General features: G+C 44.8%; 1 protein-coding gene and 1 long non-coding RNA gene across 3 annotated transcripts in view; one reads left to right on the forward strand and one right to left on the reverse strand.

Annotated features, from left to right (window-relative positions):
* LOC119711798 overlaps positions 1–17776 on the forward strand; it is a 31294-nt gene that overhangs the window by 12298 nt on the left and 1220 nt on the right. Inside the window, exons 2-3 of one of the 2 annotated variants that reach the window (XR_005259758.1) lie at positions 11954–12010; positions 15983–16116. This is a non-coding gene — a long non-coding RNA (uncharacterized LOC119711798). Of the gene's footprint in view, positions 1–11953; positions 12011–15982; positions 16117–17776 lie in introns of those variants that run through there. The other variant, XR_005259757.1, reaches the window with a different exon arrangement.
* LOC119711795 (bile acid receptor-like) lies at positions 1364–16879 on the reverse strand. Its single transcript, XM_038162353.1, is given in 12 exon segments — positions 1364–1712; positions 1867–1980; positions 3189–3308; positions 3573–3701; positions 4794–4893; positions 4983–5087; positions 5177–5316; positions 6800–6940; positions 9231–9498; positions 9500–9594; positions 11397–11522; positions 16113–16879. Coding segments are annotated over 11 exon segments (1533 nt in total). The 5' UTR covers positions 11488–11522; positions 16113–16879; the 3' UTR covers positions 1364–1482.

Here is a 17776-nt window from a genome sequence, read left to right on the forward strand (position 1 = left end):
AGCAGGTCCTCCAAGCCAGTGCAAGCATCCAAGTGGGGCACTGCTCACTGCTGGATCACCCACATCAAATGTGGACTTATCATCGGTGATGTGCAGTTACAACACAGAGCAGATGATTGGGAAGATGATTTCCTTCAGTCTTGATAGAGAATAACAGCAGAAGTCTTTGAAATTAAAGTCAAAGGTGTTCCTTCCAGCACCAGTCTTGGCAGTCTGCAGAGAAATGACTTCAGCAAATTTCACACACACACAGAACCATGGAATGGGTTGGGTTGGAAGGGACCTTGAAGCTCATCCAGTGCCACCCCTGCCATGGGCAGGGACACTTTCCATTATCCCAGCTTGCTCCAAGTCCAGTCCAACCTGGCCTTGAACACTTCCCAGGACAGGCCGGGATGTGTGTGCTGGGGTCAGGACTCTGCCTGGGGGCTCCCAGCCGTGTCCCAGTGTCCCTGTCGGTGTCCCCCGCCTGCTGCAGCCGGGCCAGGGGCGGTCGGTGGCATCACTGACCTGACAGAGCCCCGCGGCCCGAGGGCTCCCTGGGCTTTGGCAGCGGGCCCTGCCCGGTGCTCAGGTGCAGCTACAGGAGCCGTTTGAACGGGGTTTTCTCGGTGGGCCCGGAGAAAAGCGCTGACACCAACATTTGATACCGGCACCAACATCGCCACTGGTACCAATACCAGCACCGAAACCAACACCGACACCGACACTGACACTGACACCAGCAGTGACAACCAGCACTGGCCCTGGCACCGACATCAGCACCAGCACTGACATCAGCACCAGCACTGACACCAGCACTGCATCCAAACTGATACCAGCACCAGCAACAACACCAGCACTGGCACCAACATCAACGCTTGTACCGACAGTGACATTGCTGCCACCACTGACACCGGCAGCAACACTGGCACCGACATCAACGCTTGTACCGACAGCGACATTGCCACCACCACCGACACCGGCAGCAACACTGGCACCAACATTGACACCAGCACTGACACCGGCACTGAGCACTGCATCCAAACCAATACTAGCGCCAGCACCAACACCAACACTGGTACTGACATCAGCACTTGTACTGGCAGTGACATCTTGTACTGCCACCACCTACACCAGCAGCGACATCAACGCCGACATTGATACCAGCACTGACACCGGCGCTGAGCGTGGCACCCTAACCGATGATAGCACCGGTACTGCTACCAACACCAACATTTGTACCGGCAGCGACATCGCCACCACCACCCACACCGGCAGCCACAGCGGCACCGGCAGCGGCAGCCACAGCAGCACCGGCAGCCACAGCGGCACGGGCACCGGCAGCCACAGCGGCACCGGCACCAGCAGCCACAGCGGCACCGGCAGCCACAGCGGCACCGGCGCCTCACGGCGGCCGCTGAGGGAGGGCGAAAAGGGCGGGAAACGACGGCGCGCACCCGAGGCGGGAAGGGGCGCGCGGGCCGGCGGCGTTGGCGCCGCCTAGTGGAGGTCCCAGAGGTCGCGCAGCGGCGCGGCCAGGCGCGGGTCCCGCGCGCGCAGCGCCCCCGCGTGGGCGTGGCGGAGCGAGCGCAGCTCCGTGAGGCGGCCCAGCAGCCGCGCGAAGCGCTGCGGGTCCCGCGGGTGCTGCAGCTTCGAGTGCTTGTACAGGATCCCCAGCAGCGGCTCCTGCAGCTCCTCCACGTGGCGCTTGTCCCTCAGCAGCGGGCGGTCTGCGGGAGAGCGGCGGCACGGAGAGAGCGGTGAGCGGGATGCTCCGGGCGCCGCCTCCCCTCAGGGTCCGGTCGGCGCCGCCGCCCCTAAGGGGACAAATGGGAGCTCCCCCGGGGCAAGTGACAGCTCGTTGTTGTCACCTTCCCAACTTACCTGAAAAGAACACTGTTGTTGCTACGAGCAGAGCGTATTCGGTCTCGGTCACTTTGAGTTCCCCCATGGTTCTGTAGAAGTAGAACAGGGCGGTGATGAACTCCTCAGTTATGCCTTGAAAATGGAAAAAACCCAACATTTTTTGGTTAAAAAAACCAGAACAAACAAAAAACAAAAACAAAACAAAAAGCCCCAACAAGCGTGCAGAATAATGAGGATGCTATTTCAGTGCAGAAAGAGTTTCAAATCATTGCCTGAAGGGTGTGAGGTGACCCTCCCTGGATCCGTCTGGATCGCTGTGTCCGCCTCTGGGCTCCCCAGGACAAGGGACATGGAGCTCCTGGAGCAGGTCCCGCCGAGGCTGTGCAGCTCGTGAGGGGACTGGGCCATCTCTCTCACGAGGAAATGGCGAATGGTTGGATTCTGTAATCTTAAAGGTTTTTTCCAAGCTAGGTGATTCCATGATTCTGTGAAAGGCTGAGGGAGCTGGGGCTGTTCAGCCTCGAGGGGAGCCCCAGCTGAGAGGGGCCCGCAGCCCTGGGTGTCCCTGTCTGCAGGGAGAGCAGGGACCAGCAATGGCACCAGAGGAACGGGCAGGAACTGATGCTCAGGAAGTTCCACCTGAACATGAGGAAAAACTTATTTCCTGTGAGGGAACAGATTGCCCAGAGAGAGTGTGGAGTCTCCCTAATTGGAGACATTCCAGACCCATCTGGACGTGAGCCAGTGCCATGTGCTGTGGGATGACCCTGCTGCAGCAGGGAGGTGGCACCTGGTGACTGTGATCCCTTCCAACCTCATCCGTTCCCTGATTCTGGGATTCTGTCAATCTTTTAAGGCTTGGGGCTGTTCCACTGCATGAAAATAGTTAACAAACTTTGTGAAAACAATGTTAATTGCTAAAATAATAACAAAAGTTGTATGCAGTTGTACTGTGGAGCTTTGAATGTGTATATTACTCAAGGGGTATAAGCAAGCAAGGAGACACCTCTGCCTGCCATGAGGATGCAATGCCAGTGTGTGATACCTGAGGAGGTAATGCCAGAGCAGCTCAAGGGAGAGGAGAGGAGAGGAGAGGAGAGGAGAGGAGAGGAGAGGAGAGGAGAGGAGAGGAGAGGAGAGGAGAGGAGAGGAGAGGAGAGGAGAGGAGAGGAGAGGAGAGGAGAGGAGAGGAGAGGAGAGGAGAGGAGAGGAGAGGAGAGGAGAGGAGAGGAGAGGAGAGGAGCTGGAACAGTGGCCATAGGGACAGTGTAGCTCAGTGCAAGAAAAAGGGCCAGTAAAGCTAAAAATTCACAGTGTTTAGATTCTGAGACCTCCATTACCTGTGGTAGTAGTAGAAGTTGGCCTCTCATTGTTATGACACATTTCCATGGAATAAATATTGCTTTTATCAAGGTTTTGAACATGACAACATGTCCTGTGATCAGAAAGTCTTACATGACCTGGAACAAGGCAGATGACAGTTCCCAGTCAAGCTTAAAGCAATTTTAAATATTTGTCCGTATCATTGCTGAAAATGTGTGAATTTTTCCCAGACCCACAAAGGTACAAAATCCTTTTTGGCATCTGGATCCAAGTTCTTTGGTTGCTTTTTTATTGGTCAAGGTCTCTTGCGTTAAATTTGACACAATGTATAATATGTAATTAATACAGCTGACAACATCCACTCACCCCACAGTGATGCAAGTCAAGTATTTCAGACCTACTTTCACTGGTTGATGGCTGGCACTCGCTCATTCTTTGGTTGTAAATTTGGGCTGATCTCAAAAACATTGCCTCCACTGTGGACCCTTTCAGCAGAGCAATCTGGTCCTCACTGGCTAAACTCTCAAATCCTGCAGAGAAAGGTGCATGGTCACGAGCAACGAAGGCTGGGGCTGCCTTTAAGCCCCCAACATGATGTGAAAAAAAAAAAAAAATTAAAATAAATATCTTTACTGGAAAGGGGGAGACACAGTTAAATGATGCATGTGCCAAAGACTTGGGATCCTTCTTGTGAGTTTGCAGGTTAGGCAATTAAAAAGGGAAAAAAAAAAAAAAAAGGAAGGGGCAGTTTTCAGTGTTAAAAGATTCACAGGAAGATACAAGTAAAAATTTTGGGATTAAACACGGGGTTATCAAAACATTCTTCCTAATACCTGATAAATACAGGCCTAACACCTGATAAATTCGCTGCATTGTCTAGTGACTGTGGATTCTCCATTCACTGTTACATTATTTTCTTTTTAGAAATTGTGTTCCTCTTTTGACAAGCTCCTTGTCTGCACTTGTAATTCAAGAGCAAAGGAACTTGGGTGATTTTTTCCTTAAACCTGCTCGAAGCAGGATATGTAACACAAGCAAGCAGACAGCTCACCCCTTCCTTCAGCTGTGCCCCACAGAGATGCTAAATTACATCAAATACCTGCTTTAGATGTGGTGATCGACCTTTGTCAGTGAGATTTACAAAGAAAAGTTATCACCCACCCTGTCAAATGTTACTTTGTCAACTTTACACTGAAATGGAGTGATTTAATTTCATGTTCCCGTGTTCTTTATAAAGGAATAGATGAATAAGAACACCTGGTTAGTCCCTTCGGTGCTGCCTTTTCCTTTGAAGGAACATCTGTTTTTTCCTTTGGTGATTATGATAAATTGTAGACTCAACTGGATTTCAGAGAATGTGGTGAGATAGTAATTCCCTCAAGGTGGTATTTTGAGGTCCACGTGCTTCCAGAAAATGTCTCTACTCCATGTCAGAAACAGAGAAGAAATCTAATCATAGCAAAATTTTGAACTGAAAGCTTCTAGGTTGTCCTCATGACACATAAATGGCGAGTTAGAAGTACAAATAATCAGTTTAAAGCCTTCTTTTACAGCCTGTATTTTTTCTCTAGTTCATCAGTTTGATTTGGTTCCTCTAATGTTCCCCAAAGGAAGGAACTCACCGGGGAGTCTTTTTGTGAAATCCACCAACACCTGGACATGGACAACAGCTGTCTCAGACAGGTGGAGGAAACTTTCCTCAGCACTTGCGGTTTCCTGTAGCTGCAAAAAGAGCATTTGCACGTTGCTCATAGCCAAGATACACGGCAGCAGTGACTCAGCAACGCAGGCTGGGGGTGCTGGATACCTACAAACTTCTTGGCTTCCTCCAGGGGAATTGTGTATTTCTGATGTGCTGCTACAATGTGGTCAAGAAGCTGGTGTTCTCCTGGAGTGAGCTCCATCTTCTCTGGGATCTGCGAAAAAAATAAACCAATCAAATCACAACAACTTGGAGTAAGAATAAGTGATAGAAAGAGATATTTTAAATAGAAAAATATCCCACTTTTCCAGATCTTGTTGTAGATGATACTTGCTTACTATTCAGTCCCTCATCTTCCAGCTTTATGTTGCAAAGGAAACTGCTCTTCTGCTTGAAATTCTTCCTGAGCCGCTTTGACTTGCACTGGACTTCAGTCAGCAAACCTGTGAGGTGTGAAGTGGCCATCAGTGCTTGCATTTTCAATTAATTACGGTCTGAGGTCATCACTATTATTAGACATAACTCCAGTCTTGCAGCACAGAAGCTGTCACCTGTAATGAACTCTGTTTCCTAGAGAATGTGGCCCTGTGTTACCAGGTGAGCTGATGTTCAGTAGCCACCAAAGGCCTGCGAGTCTGCAGGCATCTTTGTCCTTGTGGCTCTGTGACAGGCATCAGAATTTTTTATCAAAGCCCATCACACCGTTTTTATTTAATTTTTTCCCCTCACATCCTAAAGCTCATCTGATCTGCTCACGGCTGTCCTGACAAGTCTGGGGATATTTAACTTATCTCCTAAGTACTTCCTTTTTTTTTTCTTGTACTGTCTTTGAAGAACAGTTCTCTTAAGGTGAGGGGATACTTCCCAAGCGTTGTTGGCTTCTGCACACCAAGATGCTAAAGGTGCCACCATCCCCAAAGTTAATTTTCACAGAATCACAGAATCACAAGGTTGGAAGAGACCTTCAAGATCATCGAGTCCAACCCATTCCCTGACACCTCAACTAACCCCTGAACCCTGGCACCCAGTGCCACATCCAGGCTTTGTTAAACCCACCCAGGGATGGTGACCCCAGCACCTCCCCGGGCAGATCATTCTAGAACTTTATCACCCTTTGCATGAAAAACTTTTTCCTGATATCTAAACTAAATTTCCCTTGGCACAGCTTGAGCCTATCCTCTGGTTCTGTCAGTGTCCTGTGGTTCTGTCAGTGTCCTGTGGTTCTGTCAGTGTCCTCTGGCTCTGTCAGTGCTGCCTGGAGAAAGAGACCAACCCCACCTGAGCACGGGCACCTTTCAGGGAGTTGTAGGGAGTGATAAGGTCACCCCTGAGTCTCCTTTTCTCCAGGCTGAACAACCCCAGCTTTTTCTATGTTTTCCTATAGCCAAACAAAGCCTAGACCAGTATCCTCAGGAAGAGATCGACTTTGGAGGAGGTTTTATCTGCGGTGATTTGTAGGAATGTGCCTCCTATGAACAGAGTGACAGAACCTTCCTCTGTCCCCCAAAAAGGAAAGAGCTCAGAAGTTTCTCCCGGTGATCAGGTAGAAAAGTCACTGATAGGACCTTGGGGACTTCACCTCAAGTTTGGGGACAGCTAATTGGCCATGAGCCAAAAGGTCCCGCCTGGGCCATTTAGGAGAAAAGGACAGAACAAAGAAGCCAAATCGCTTTTGTGAGGTGTCTTTACCAGGAGCACAAGCCTGTGGCACCTGGATCACTTTGAGTTTGTTATTTTGCCTTTATTAAACCTTTTTTGTTCCTGACGCTGTGACATCAGCCTCCTGCTCCTTTTATGCCTCCTAATGAAAGCTGAGCTATTCTGGGGTGTAGTCTTGGGGTGTTGAGAGCTCATCAGATCGGCTCGAAACCCCCCGGGCGAAACGCTACAGTGATTAGTAAAGAATCAGCAGGAAGGAGCGCTCACATTCTGCCAGCATTCCCACAGCTCTGCACTTCTTGAGGCGGCACTCCTGGCACTTCCTCCTCATGTACATGTCCATCTCGCAGTGCCCGCCGCTCTTGCAGCGGTACACCGCGTTCTTGGTGATGCTGCGCCGGAAGAAGCCTGGGAAATGAGGAGCAGCTTGTGAAAAACGTGTTTACTTTCTTGGGAAAACATAAAAAGTTTAATGAAGGACAACAGGAGACCAGCACCATAGAGCAAAGGTTATAACGGCGGGGTGCATCTTGGCACTCAGTTAGGATGACACTTACTTTTGGGGATACCTCTCAAATATCTGTCCTCTTTCATCAGCCTGTTGCATGTTTATAGACTCTTATGTATATCTATAAACTAGTTTACATTTTTCAGCAACTATTTTACATGGCTTCTCTTTGGGTCTGCTTTTTTAGAGCATGTGTGGTTTTTTTGGCTGTGGTTTTGGCTGCTCTTTATCACTTCCAGTTTGGGCCTTGGTCCACACTGCTTTCAGATGGTGAGTGCTGACAGCCGGCATATCCATAGCTGGTGTCTTTATTTTGTGTTCACTGGAATTATCTTATTCAGGTAGGCATTTTAACACAAGTATACTTATATTAGCTATTTCACTACTAGGTCTAAGCTTAATTAACAACAGAAATAAAAGCTATATAGTTTTTACTATATATACTAAAGTACAAAGTTACTTTAACATCACACATATAAAATCCATTTTAATATTTGTGAAAATATTATATATGTATAATTATGTATATTATAATATATCATAATATTATAATATGTATCTATATATAATAATATCATATTATCATTAAAATAACATTATATTATAAATATAATATAATATAATAATTATTATATTATAATATAGATATAAATTAATAATATAATATCAATATAATATATAATATTATAATATAATATAATATAATATAATGTATATAATATAATGTAATATAATATAATATAAATATTATAATAGTATGTATCTATAACAAGGGGATGGCTGGAGCAATCAAAGGAGCTTTATCTCACAAGGATTTAAAAGTGTCCTCCAGGTTTGAATGGTTGAGGTTTTTAAATGGAAACATTACCAGATTTTAAATCTGATTTTTAAAAATATAGTTATGTCTGGTTCTTTCTGACTGATATTAATTGACGTTTTCCACACACAGAATCATAGAAGATGCTGATTTGGAAGGGACCCACGAAGATCACCCAGCCCATCCCCTGGCCCTGCACAGACACCCCCAAATCCCACCCTGGGCATCCCTAAGAGCAGTGTCCAAATGCTCCTGGAGCCCTGGAAGCCTCGGGGCCGTGCCCGTTCCCTGGGCAGCCTGGGCAGTGCCCAGCACCCTTGGGGGAAGAAACTTCCCTGAGATCCAACCTAAACCCCCTGACACGGCTCCAGCCCTGCCCTCAAGTCCTGTGCCTGGTGACAGGAGCAGAAATCAGAGCTGCCCCTCAGGAGACAGCTCCCATACCAACAAGTTAAAATGTGATTAGGAAGTCATTACTACTTGCTTTTATTCACTTATTATTATAAGTGAAATTAATAACACTGACATAAATCTCTAAGAAATGTTCATGACAAAACCAGCACCTGCTTACACTGACACTATTCTAGCAAGTCATCAATGCAAACATGAGATGCTTAAAGTGCTCGGATTAAATACATGTGGGGTACCAGCTGTGGGTGTCTCTGGGTCTGGATTGAAGGCACTTGTGATGATGGTTCATGTTCGGACTCAGGCGTTCATTATTTATCAGTAAAACAGTCTCACTACTGTGAGTTCAGCAGCTTTTCATTAGAAGGCACAAAATGGCCAACAATCTCTTGTTACAAGGTCTTTTAATTCTAAACTGTCCAATTAAGAACTGACACCTGGATTATTTCCCCTTTTAACCCAGTAACTGATCCCAAAGAGCCCCAATGCAGACTGCTCTGCCCAGGTACAGAGTGCCACCCAAACCCATGGAGAAGAAGCATGAAGAAGAAACCCAGGACAGCACTCTGTGCCCTCCATCTTGCTTCCATCCACAACATCCTAAAAGTTCCAAAACCTCAATTTCTCACCAAGTGATGCACCTGCACTGCTCTCTATAATCCATTTCACACTTTTGTGCATTCCAGTCTATCTTGAAGTCTGGGAAACTTTCTCCATGGATGAGGGTCACAGTCAGTGCTGCCCTGGGGGTCAGGGCACCCCAGAGCAGCCAGAGAAATATTCCCAGTGCCCTGGGTTTCCACAAATACAGACTGTGAAAATATTTCTTCAAAGAATGCTATAAAAAGGTGAATTTGGAGTGAGCTAGTTAGATAGGGGGTTCATTAGATAAATTAAAAGCCACTGTGGTAACAGCAGCTCAGATCTGTGTGGAAGGTTGCCCGAGGCCCCGTGTCCCCGCTCACCTTTGCAGCCCTCGCAGGTCAGAGCGTTGTAGTGGTAGCCCGAGGCCTTGTCCCCGCACACCACGCACAGCTCCTCCTGCCCCTTCAGCCTCACCGAGTGGTTTAAGCGGGGCCTCTTGAGCCCCTGGTACCCCCCGTCCTCGCCCTGGGGAGCCGGGAAGGGGCCCTTGCTGAGCTCGCAGCTGCTGCCCACGCAGGGCCCGTCGCCGTACGGGGCGTCCAGGCTGTAGGAGCCGTACGGGGCCGGGGCAGGCTGGGGCTGCAGCGCTGGCACTGGCACTGGCACTGGCTGAGTACTGGCAGTACGGGGCAGCCTGGAAATCCGGGTCCTGCAGCTGGTAGTTGATGTGCTCTGGTAGAACATCTGTTCCAGGGGAAATGGAAAGTGGAGTGAAAACCTGGAGAATATCTCAACATCAGCTGTGTCATAGATGGATAATGAGATGATTGGCTCTGGCAATTAAAAGATAACTATTGTGGGAATATTAAGAAAAGCTTTAGTGATGTATAGTTGTGTTATTGTAGTTTAGATGTCCTCTGTTCTCCCCATAGTTCCTTTCCCCCCCTCTATTGTGACCATCAGACAGCCGGGGCTGTCTAGGACAGGTAACCTTGCATGGGGCAGGTGGGAATGGAAAAGCTTGGTGCATAGGGGGTGTGGCAAGGCAACACCTGCCCTCCAATCCAGTTACAAAGCAGTCTCCACCTGTAAAGGGCAAAGAAAAGCTGACTGACAGACTTTGAGAGAGGCCAGGGCTGCTGATGCAACCCCCAGGGGTATAAAAGACTGAGCATCCATCTTGAAGATGTACCGGCCCTGTGGTGCACACGAGGGGCAGTTCCCAGCGCTGCAGCTTTTTCCTTATGTAGTCCTTTGTTATATTTTTGCTAAGGTTTAATAAACCTTTTTTAAATTTTCAAAGTGAGCAGTTGTCTCTCACAGCTGCTCCGAAGTTTAAAAATGTTTTATAGATTTAGAAGCATAAATATTCGAGGAAGACGTTTTCAGAGGGGCAATCTGACACCTTCTATTTAAATTTATACCTGTAACGTTCTTAAGTGAAATCTAAAATGTAGCAAAAATGGCTCAGTAACAGTTTGGGCAGCATCACGTGGGTGCCACTGGTTAGTGTTAGTGGATAATCGAATATCACTTGCCAACTGATGGCACAGCTGCCTTCAGATCTTACACTTAAGGGTTGTTTTTATTACTTGTCCGCACTACAGTCAAATATGTCCCACAAGTGAAATTCTTAATGAATAAAGTGTTTGTTACTGATTCATATCTCAGGCATCATTTTGAAAATGTTGCACAAGGGTCTGATAAAAATTGTGTAGAAATCAGAGAGGACTAAAAATTACTGGGACAAGGGCCTTAAAATTGAACTTCAGAGGAGTGAAAGGCAGAGCCTTGTTTTATTTAGTATTTCCCCACATATGTGTCTTTAGAGTTATGAGATTTTAGTTTAGTAAAATGCAGGTACAGAATTACAAAGAGAGTTTCCTCCTGCCTTTCTGTCTGTTGAGTTTCAATTTTATCCAGCCTCCCTTAAATAGACACAGCTATACCAAAGAAAGCCTGTGCAACGTGCATCATGTTTCATTCTTCCTTTGGGATTATTAAAACCTCTATAAAAACAAATTGGAAAGATTTTTTAAAACAGATTTTTTTTTTTCCTTTTAGTGAGCTTTAGGTCCTGCCTTTAGTCTTCCAGAAGCAAATTAGTTATTGCAATTATAGTTCCATAAGATATAAAACAGGCATTATCTATTGATATTTTATCTGGAATACTGTCATGAAACCTGTGTGTTCTCCATGCAGGTCAAAGGGAGCCAGCACTGGGGATGTTTATATGGAATGTTCAGTCAGAATAATCCCATTGTGCTCAAATATCTTTAGGAGCACACAGTAATAGATTCCCATACACTTTCAGTAGGAGCTTGGTGAGAGCTTTCAAGTGCATTAAAGATAAATTAAAAAGAAGGAAAAAAGAGAATAAATTTCCTCAGTAATGGATTTCCATACACTTTCAGTAGGAGCTTGGTGAGAGCTTTCAAGTGCAATAAAGATAAATTAAAATGAAGGGAAAAAAATTAAAAGAAAAAGAAATTCCCCCAGGAGTTCATTTTGCTGCATTTGCAGAGTACAAAACCTGCTTTACTCACCGTAGTACTGGATGGGTTCGGGAAGGCCGTACCCGTCAGGGACGGTGACAAACGTGTTGGCCATGCTCTGCTCCCAGCTGCACTGCTTCATCCACTCTGCTGTGAGAACAGCCTTTAAACAGCAACCTGGGGAAAGGGGAAAGGAAAGAAACATCCCATGGGAAAGAATTGCTGGCTAGGTTAGACACAGAGCCAGAAAAGTCCAGAATACGGCAGAGTTTTCAGATCATAAGAAAATCAGATATCTGTGTGAAGTCACCCTCAACGAGACTACAAAATGTTTGATTGCCCTGATATTATGGATTCAGAGTAAAATTCTTTCCTAAGTTTCCAAGTTATAGTTAGAGATGTTTTGCTCTGAGTTTTACACAAAACCATGCGGGTGAACCGGACTGGTAAATTCTCTAATTCAGAGAAGGTTAAAAGGAGCTTAACAGATAGAATAAACTTGCTCTGGGCATGAATTGGAGCATTTGCTCTGGTGTATATATGAGGCTATCCTGTTTGTGCTCAAAGATGGGCTTTTAATGAGTTTATTTCATTCATTTTTTATGCAGAGTTGAAGCAAGAAAATAGCATGAAAAGGCCACCATGGAATATCTGTTTTTCATCATGTAAGTACTCAGTTATGCAGTAAAACTCAACTTTGCCTTGCTTAAGCACTGCCTTAACTACACTTCCTGTGTTCCTTTCATGGTGTAAAGTTTTCAGTGAAGACCAAAATGTTGATTTCCTAGAGGATGTGTTGCCTCTAAAGAGCTTTCCACTGCCCCTGGGTCACTGAAGGAGCCTGGGCTCCTGGCTGGATTCACTGACATTCCCAATAACAAAGTGCCCTGGGAGCTCAGTGACGTGGTGAGAAGAGCTGCTGTGCTTGGAGTTCAACACTTACCTCATTTTTCAGTAATTTGACTTAAAAATTCAAATTTAGCAAAGTTCTGAAAACGTGTGCTCTAAAAACTCTTTAAAAACTTTGGGGGGGGGGGGGAAGTCTGTGTGGACAGTGGCATGAGCTGAGTTTGAGTTTACACACCTACAGCAAACCTCTGGTGTTGCTTAGAATTGAGAGCTAACAGAGCAGCCATTGGAGCAGTAAGTAGGAACATTTTCCTTGTCCCTCTGCATGAGTGGGATGCACAAGTGGCCACAGGCTGAACCTTTGCTGAGCCTCGTGCTCACTGAGCAAGGGCTGTAAGAGACAATTTGCCCATGAACCACTCACAGGTTTCCCCTGAGCAGGCAGGAAGGATGGAAAAGATGAAAAAGGCATGGAAGAATTTGGAAAATACAGCAAATGCAAGCCTTCAACGGGATTCTCTGCAGAATTTACAGCAAGCTGGGTTCAAAGAGCCTCCCAGAAGGAAGGGGTTTGTGCTGTACCTGTACCTTGCTGTAGCTGAGGCAATGAATGAATCACCCCGGGGAATCTGAAGTCCTGGCAATAAAACACACATCCCTTCCCCCAGACTGCACAGAGCTTGGGGCTGACCACTTTCGCTTCGTGTTGTCAGCAGAAGGTGAAAGGATGCAGTGAGGCTGGAATGCTGGGGGTTTGTTATCTCTGCTAGTAAATATTTGTTCAAGAGCAAAATAAGTCACTGAATCATGAGGTCTTATCAGTTAGATCAATTTGGCCTGGGCAAAGTCTACATTTTTCCCCAAAAATGTGTGTTTGCTGAAGAAATGTGTTTCTGAATTCCAGTGGTTTCTTTAAATAAAAGTCATAATTGAATAGTAGATAAAAGAAATTACACTGATCCAGTCTAATAAAAGCAGTCTATTGGGAGTAGGAAGTACCAAATGTAAGGTGGCCGATGGCTTAAACATTCTAAAACTTGGAAGCACCTTAGTTATTGTATGAGAAAGGATTCAGCCCTTCTCACTGATTTTTATGGCTAGGAACAGGAACCAGTTGCACCTACAAAATTTCCAGCTTAGACTGAGTTTTTGTAAACTGAAATCTTCAATTAGAAGAGTTAGGAGGATGTTAGAACAGTGGGAGTAGTAAATCCAATGGTTGTCTGAAGAATGCTCTACTGTCTTAGAATGAGACATGTGTAAACATTCAGAGTTTCATTTTCTGACATTTGAGAATTTAGTGTTGACAAGCTTGTTCTGATCAAACAAAGCACTGGCATTTTAAAGCAAAAAGAAAAAAGAAAGGAGACGAGAATAAGATATGTAAGGAAGGAACTTCATTTCCTAGGCCAGGCAAGTTTTGATTATTTATGAGTGACTGAGAGTCATTTTTTCCAACCTTTGCCTCCCCTCTGGTGAGTGAGGCGGCAGCAGGGAGGCCTCCTCCGAACTGCAGCAGTGCCTGGGATCCCGTGATCCATGTGCTGCTCTCCCCGAGGCTCTGTGGCCATCCCAAACCCCTCACACCTCGTGGGACACTTCCCCAGCCCGCACAGACACCCATTAACCTTATCCAGGCGAGGGAATTCTGCACAGTGGAGCTCCTGACACAAGGTACCAGACATGCCCAGCTGTAATGTCCAAAACAGTAACAGGAACAGAGCTGAAGGAAGAATGGAGCACTGGGTTTGGATGCTTGGGGCAGCTGAAGCTGTGCCATTCCCAAAACAAAATGTTTTGTGCCCCTTTTTCCTGTGTATTCCCAACATAACCACATATTTGTGCATGAGCGCTTTAAAAGGAAGCAAAAATCTACACACATTCCCAGAGAGGATGCAGAAAGGTCTTTAGCCTAAAAAGTGGGAACAAAAGATGAATTTTTTTAATCACTTATTTTGTAGCATCCCAAGCAGTAACACAGAGTGGGAGCCTTGAGCCCTGAGTGACACAGAAAATGTCACCTGCGTAAAGCACAGGCTGTTCCTGCTTCTCCTGCTGCTGCTGGGCAGTTTCACAGGTGAAGTCCTGAGCAGGGCAGGGGAATGGTGATTTTTGGAAGAGGTGACCTACACTCAAGGTGGCTTAAACACATTTGAAAATGTTGTGCTTTTACAGGCTTGGTTTTGTCAGCGCTCATCTTCTGAACTACAAATGTTCAGTATAAACCAGAATGTGTTGATTTAAGGGCTTGGTTACCCATCTCATGCAGAAATTTAGTTCTTAGTCCCAACTGAAAGACCTGACAATTCATCAAAAATGGGATCCACTAAAGAAAAAAAAAAAAAGCCATTGATTGATAAAAGTAAAGTAGAACCATAAATAGAATGTACACATCCAGACTAGAATCTGAACCGTACATCTATTTATTTCTATTTATGGTGAAAGATGTGGGGTCTATCATTTTTATTGCTATGAAACCCCATATCATAAAGCAACATATCATCAACTTATCAAATTTATTGGGATACAAAACATCCTTCATGGAGCAGGGCTACAGGCAGCCCTTTCAGAGGTCGGTACTGACAGTGCTTCAGCTGCTATCGTAAATATTTTGACAGTTGAGTCATGGGGAAATTTCTTGTTTACAGGGAATTTTAGGAACTCGAGCTGAAGGTCTTCACCATCTATTTAGCACACCTTGGGGCACGTTAGTGGTCACGTAGTGGAACTCAGAGCACGTTTCAGGTTCAGCTTTAATCACTGTACTTTGCTTGCAGCTGGAAGGCACAGCTTATATATTTTTTTAATTTGTGAAAATTTAAACAGAAAACTAATAAAAAAGCAACTGAGCATAATCAGTGCCAAGTAGGTGTGAGGCCAGCTCATCTATCCAATTTCACTCAAGCAATTCAGTAATCACGGCTTAATTAAGAATGATTTTGCAGGGGAAATTGTGGGATCACTTGATTGATCCTGCATGCAGCTTACACGCATTATGAAAGGTTTTTCTGTTCCTCCTGGTTTTAATGTGCCAAGAAGCTCCCCAAAGCTGCTCTTTGAAGAAATTCCACTTTACTTATTATTAAATGTGTTCTTTCCTGGTTATTATATTCCATATAATAACCATAATAGGAACTTCTTATATTCTTTTATATATATATATATATTCTTTTATATATCATATATATATATATACATATACTTATTATATTCCATATAATAACCATAATAGGAACTTCTTATATTCATATATATATATATACTTATTATATTCCATATAATAACCATAATAGGAACTTCTTAGATTCTTTTATATATATGTATACTTATTATATTCCATATAATAACCATAATAGGAACTTCTTAGATTCTTTTATATATATATACACCTATACTTATTATATTCCATATAATGACCATAATAGGAACTTCTTAGATTCTTTTATATATATATATATACCTATACTTATTATATTCCATATAATGACCATAATAGGAAATGGCTTATTTCACCAATGGACCGCATTGCAATTATCTTGAAATTTTCCTTTGGAATTGTTATTCCATGAATAATTTATTTCAAAAGCATAATTTTTATACATTCTAAAATAAGAGGTTGGAGGTTGTTTGAAACTCACATTTTTCCGGGTACTTTTGGGAATGGAAACAAAAACCTGAATTTAAAAGTTGTTTTTCTTCACTCTGTGTGTCAAATGAAGTCCTGTTGGAACAAACCCTTGGCAGCAGAATACTAGATTTAAAAGCGCATGCTTGCTGTTTTCTTTTAGTCAGATGTTTAAAAAGAAAGAAAAAAGGAGGTAAAGAAGAAAAAAGGAATGTTTTCCCATGGCAAACTGATGTATGGCTGGAGCAGCGGTTTCTACCTGAGAGCATGCAGAGAAGGGAATGGGTACTCACGGAGGCTGCGGGAGCTCCTGTCCGGCGGGGCTGCGGCGCGCTCCCAGCTCCGCTGCAGCTGCAGCCCAGCAGGCCTTTCCTATTTATCAGTTTGTGTGCACAGCCCGGGCTCCAGACACTCGGCAGAGCCACGCCGCGGCCGAGACACCAGCTTCCCACACAGCTCCTCTGGGGTCGGAGCGAGGGCAGCTGCGAGCCCACATAAATCACGGCAGAACTGGGTCAGCAGGGACAGAGGCCATGGGGACCCTCACGTCACTGCTTCCCAGAGTCCTGCCTGCCCGGCGCTCGGATTCTGCTTTCCTGCTGGAATTCTGAATTCTCCCATCTTGGTTGCTTCGCGTTGACATCTCGGGGTGGTGATGGAAAATGTTCAATTCCCAAGCAGGGAAAACATTGCAGTAGTTTTATTTGGAGATTTTTACATGACATTGTAATTTAATTTGGAAAGGCTGGATGGGACCAGGACCTCCAAACACCAAACCCTTACCTTGTCCTCTGTGTTCTGATCCACCCCTGCGGCACACGCCAGGCTCACGCTCAGATCATTGGCAGCCTCAGTGAACTTCAGTTCACGTTGCCATTAACTCAGCAAAATTTCATTCTTAACCCCCTCAGTATTTCCTTTATTAGTAACTTCTAATAAATTCATGTTGCAATTTGGTGTTTTCATTGTTTCCTAGGTAGATGTGACCTTTTGGATAGGGAATTTTCTTGTTAGGTATCATGCTGTCTCAGTGCTCCCAGCAGGTTGCAAATCTCCTCGCTCCAGGAGGAGCTCACCTGCCTTCTGTGTAAGATCAGTTCTCCATTCACCTCAGGAAAAACTGTTTCTGCTGGATACTGCACGGAATTAGATGGGAAAATGAAAATACAATTTCCTGTGGGTAACTTACAGCAAGGTCACTTAAAATACTATTTTGGGACAGTAGGTTTTCATGGATAAATGGCCACCACCCTTCAAAGGAGGGACAAATTTCTGTCCCATGGGCTCCAGAGAAGAGCTGCCCTAAATCTGCTTATTTCCATGTGCCAATTACGACTCTGTCTGTGGAGTGCAATGGTTGAGTCTTTCAAGAACAAACAGCATTGACTAATAAATGTTATTTGAGCATATTATGGGGTTTTCTAAGTTTTCAGATGTCCTGCATTGATCAAGTGTGGTGATGAGAAGCTGCAACACAGTGATTTTGCAGCGTAAATGAAGATAAATGATGTTCTAAGCTTAATTTTGCTCAGCACTTGTCTTTCTGGTAAAAGCAGTCTCATACAGAAACTTGCCAAGTTGTCAAAAAAACTTCAATAGTAAAACTGAAGGTTTTACAATTGATACAACAAATACTTTTTCACAGAAGTATCTCTTTCACAATATCCCATTGACTTTTTCATCCAGCCTTTCTCATGAAAGTTGGAAAAACAAGCAGAGCTTTGTGAAAGATTGTGGTTAGCTTTTAAATGCTACTGCCTTTTATTTTTAGCATTTTTTTTTCTGCTAGAAGGCACCTTGCTGATAAGCTGTTCAAATTAGCTGTAGGATGTGGGTATTTAGAGCCTGTTGACTCCAGGGGACCTAAGCCTGAAGCCCAGGTTTTTAAAAGGCATCAAATCCCCAGTCTACTCAGTTTATAAAGCCTGCTGGATTCAGGGTAAATTCAGTTTCTAAA

This window comes from Motacilla alba, chromosome 26 (assembly GCF_015832195.1).
Source record: "Motacilla alba alba isolate MOTALB_02 chromosome 26, Motacilla_alba_V1.0_pri, whole genome shotgun sequence".
In the NCBI taxonomy this organism is placed as follows: domain Eukaryota; kingdom Metazoa; phylum Chordata; class Aves; order Passeriformes; family Motacillidae; genus Motacilla; species Motacilla alba.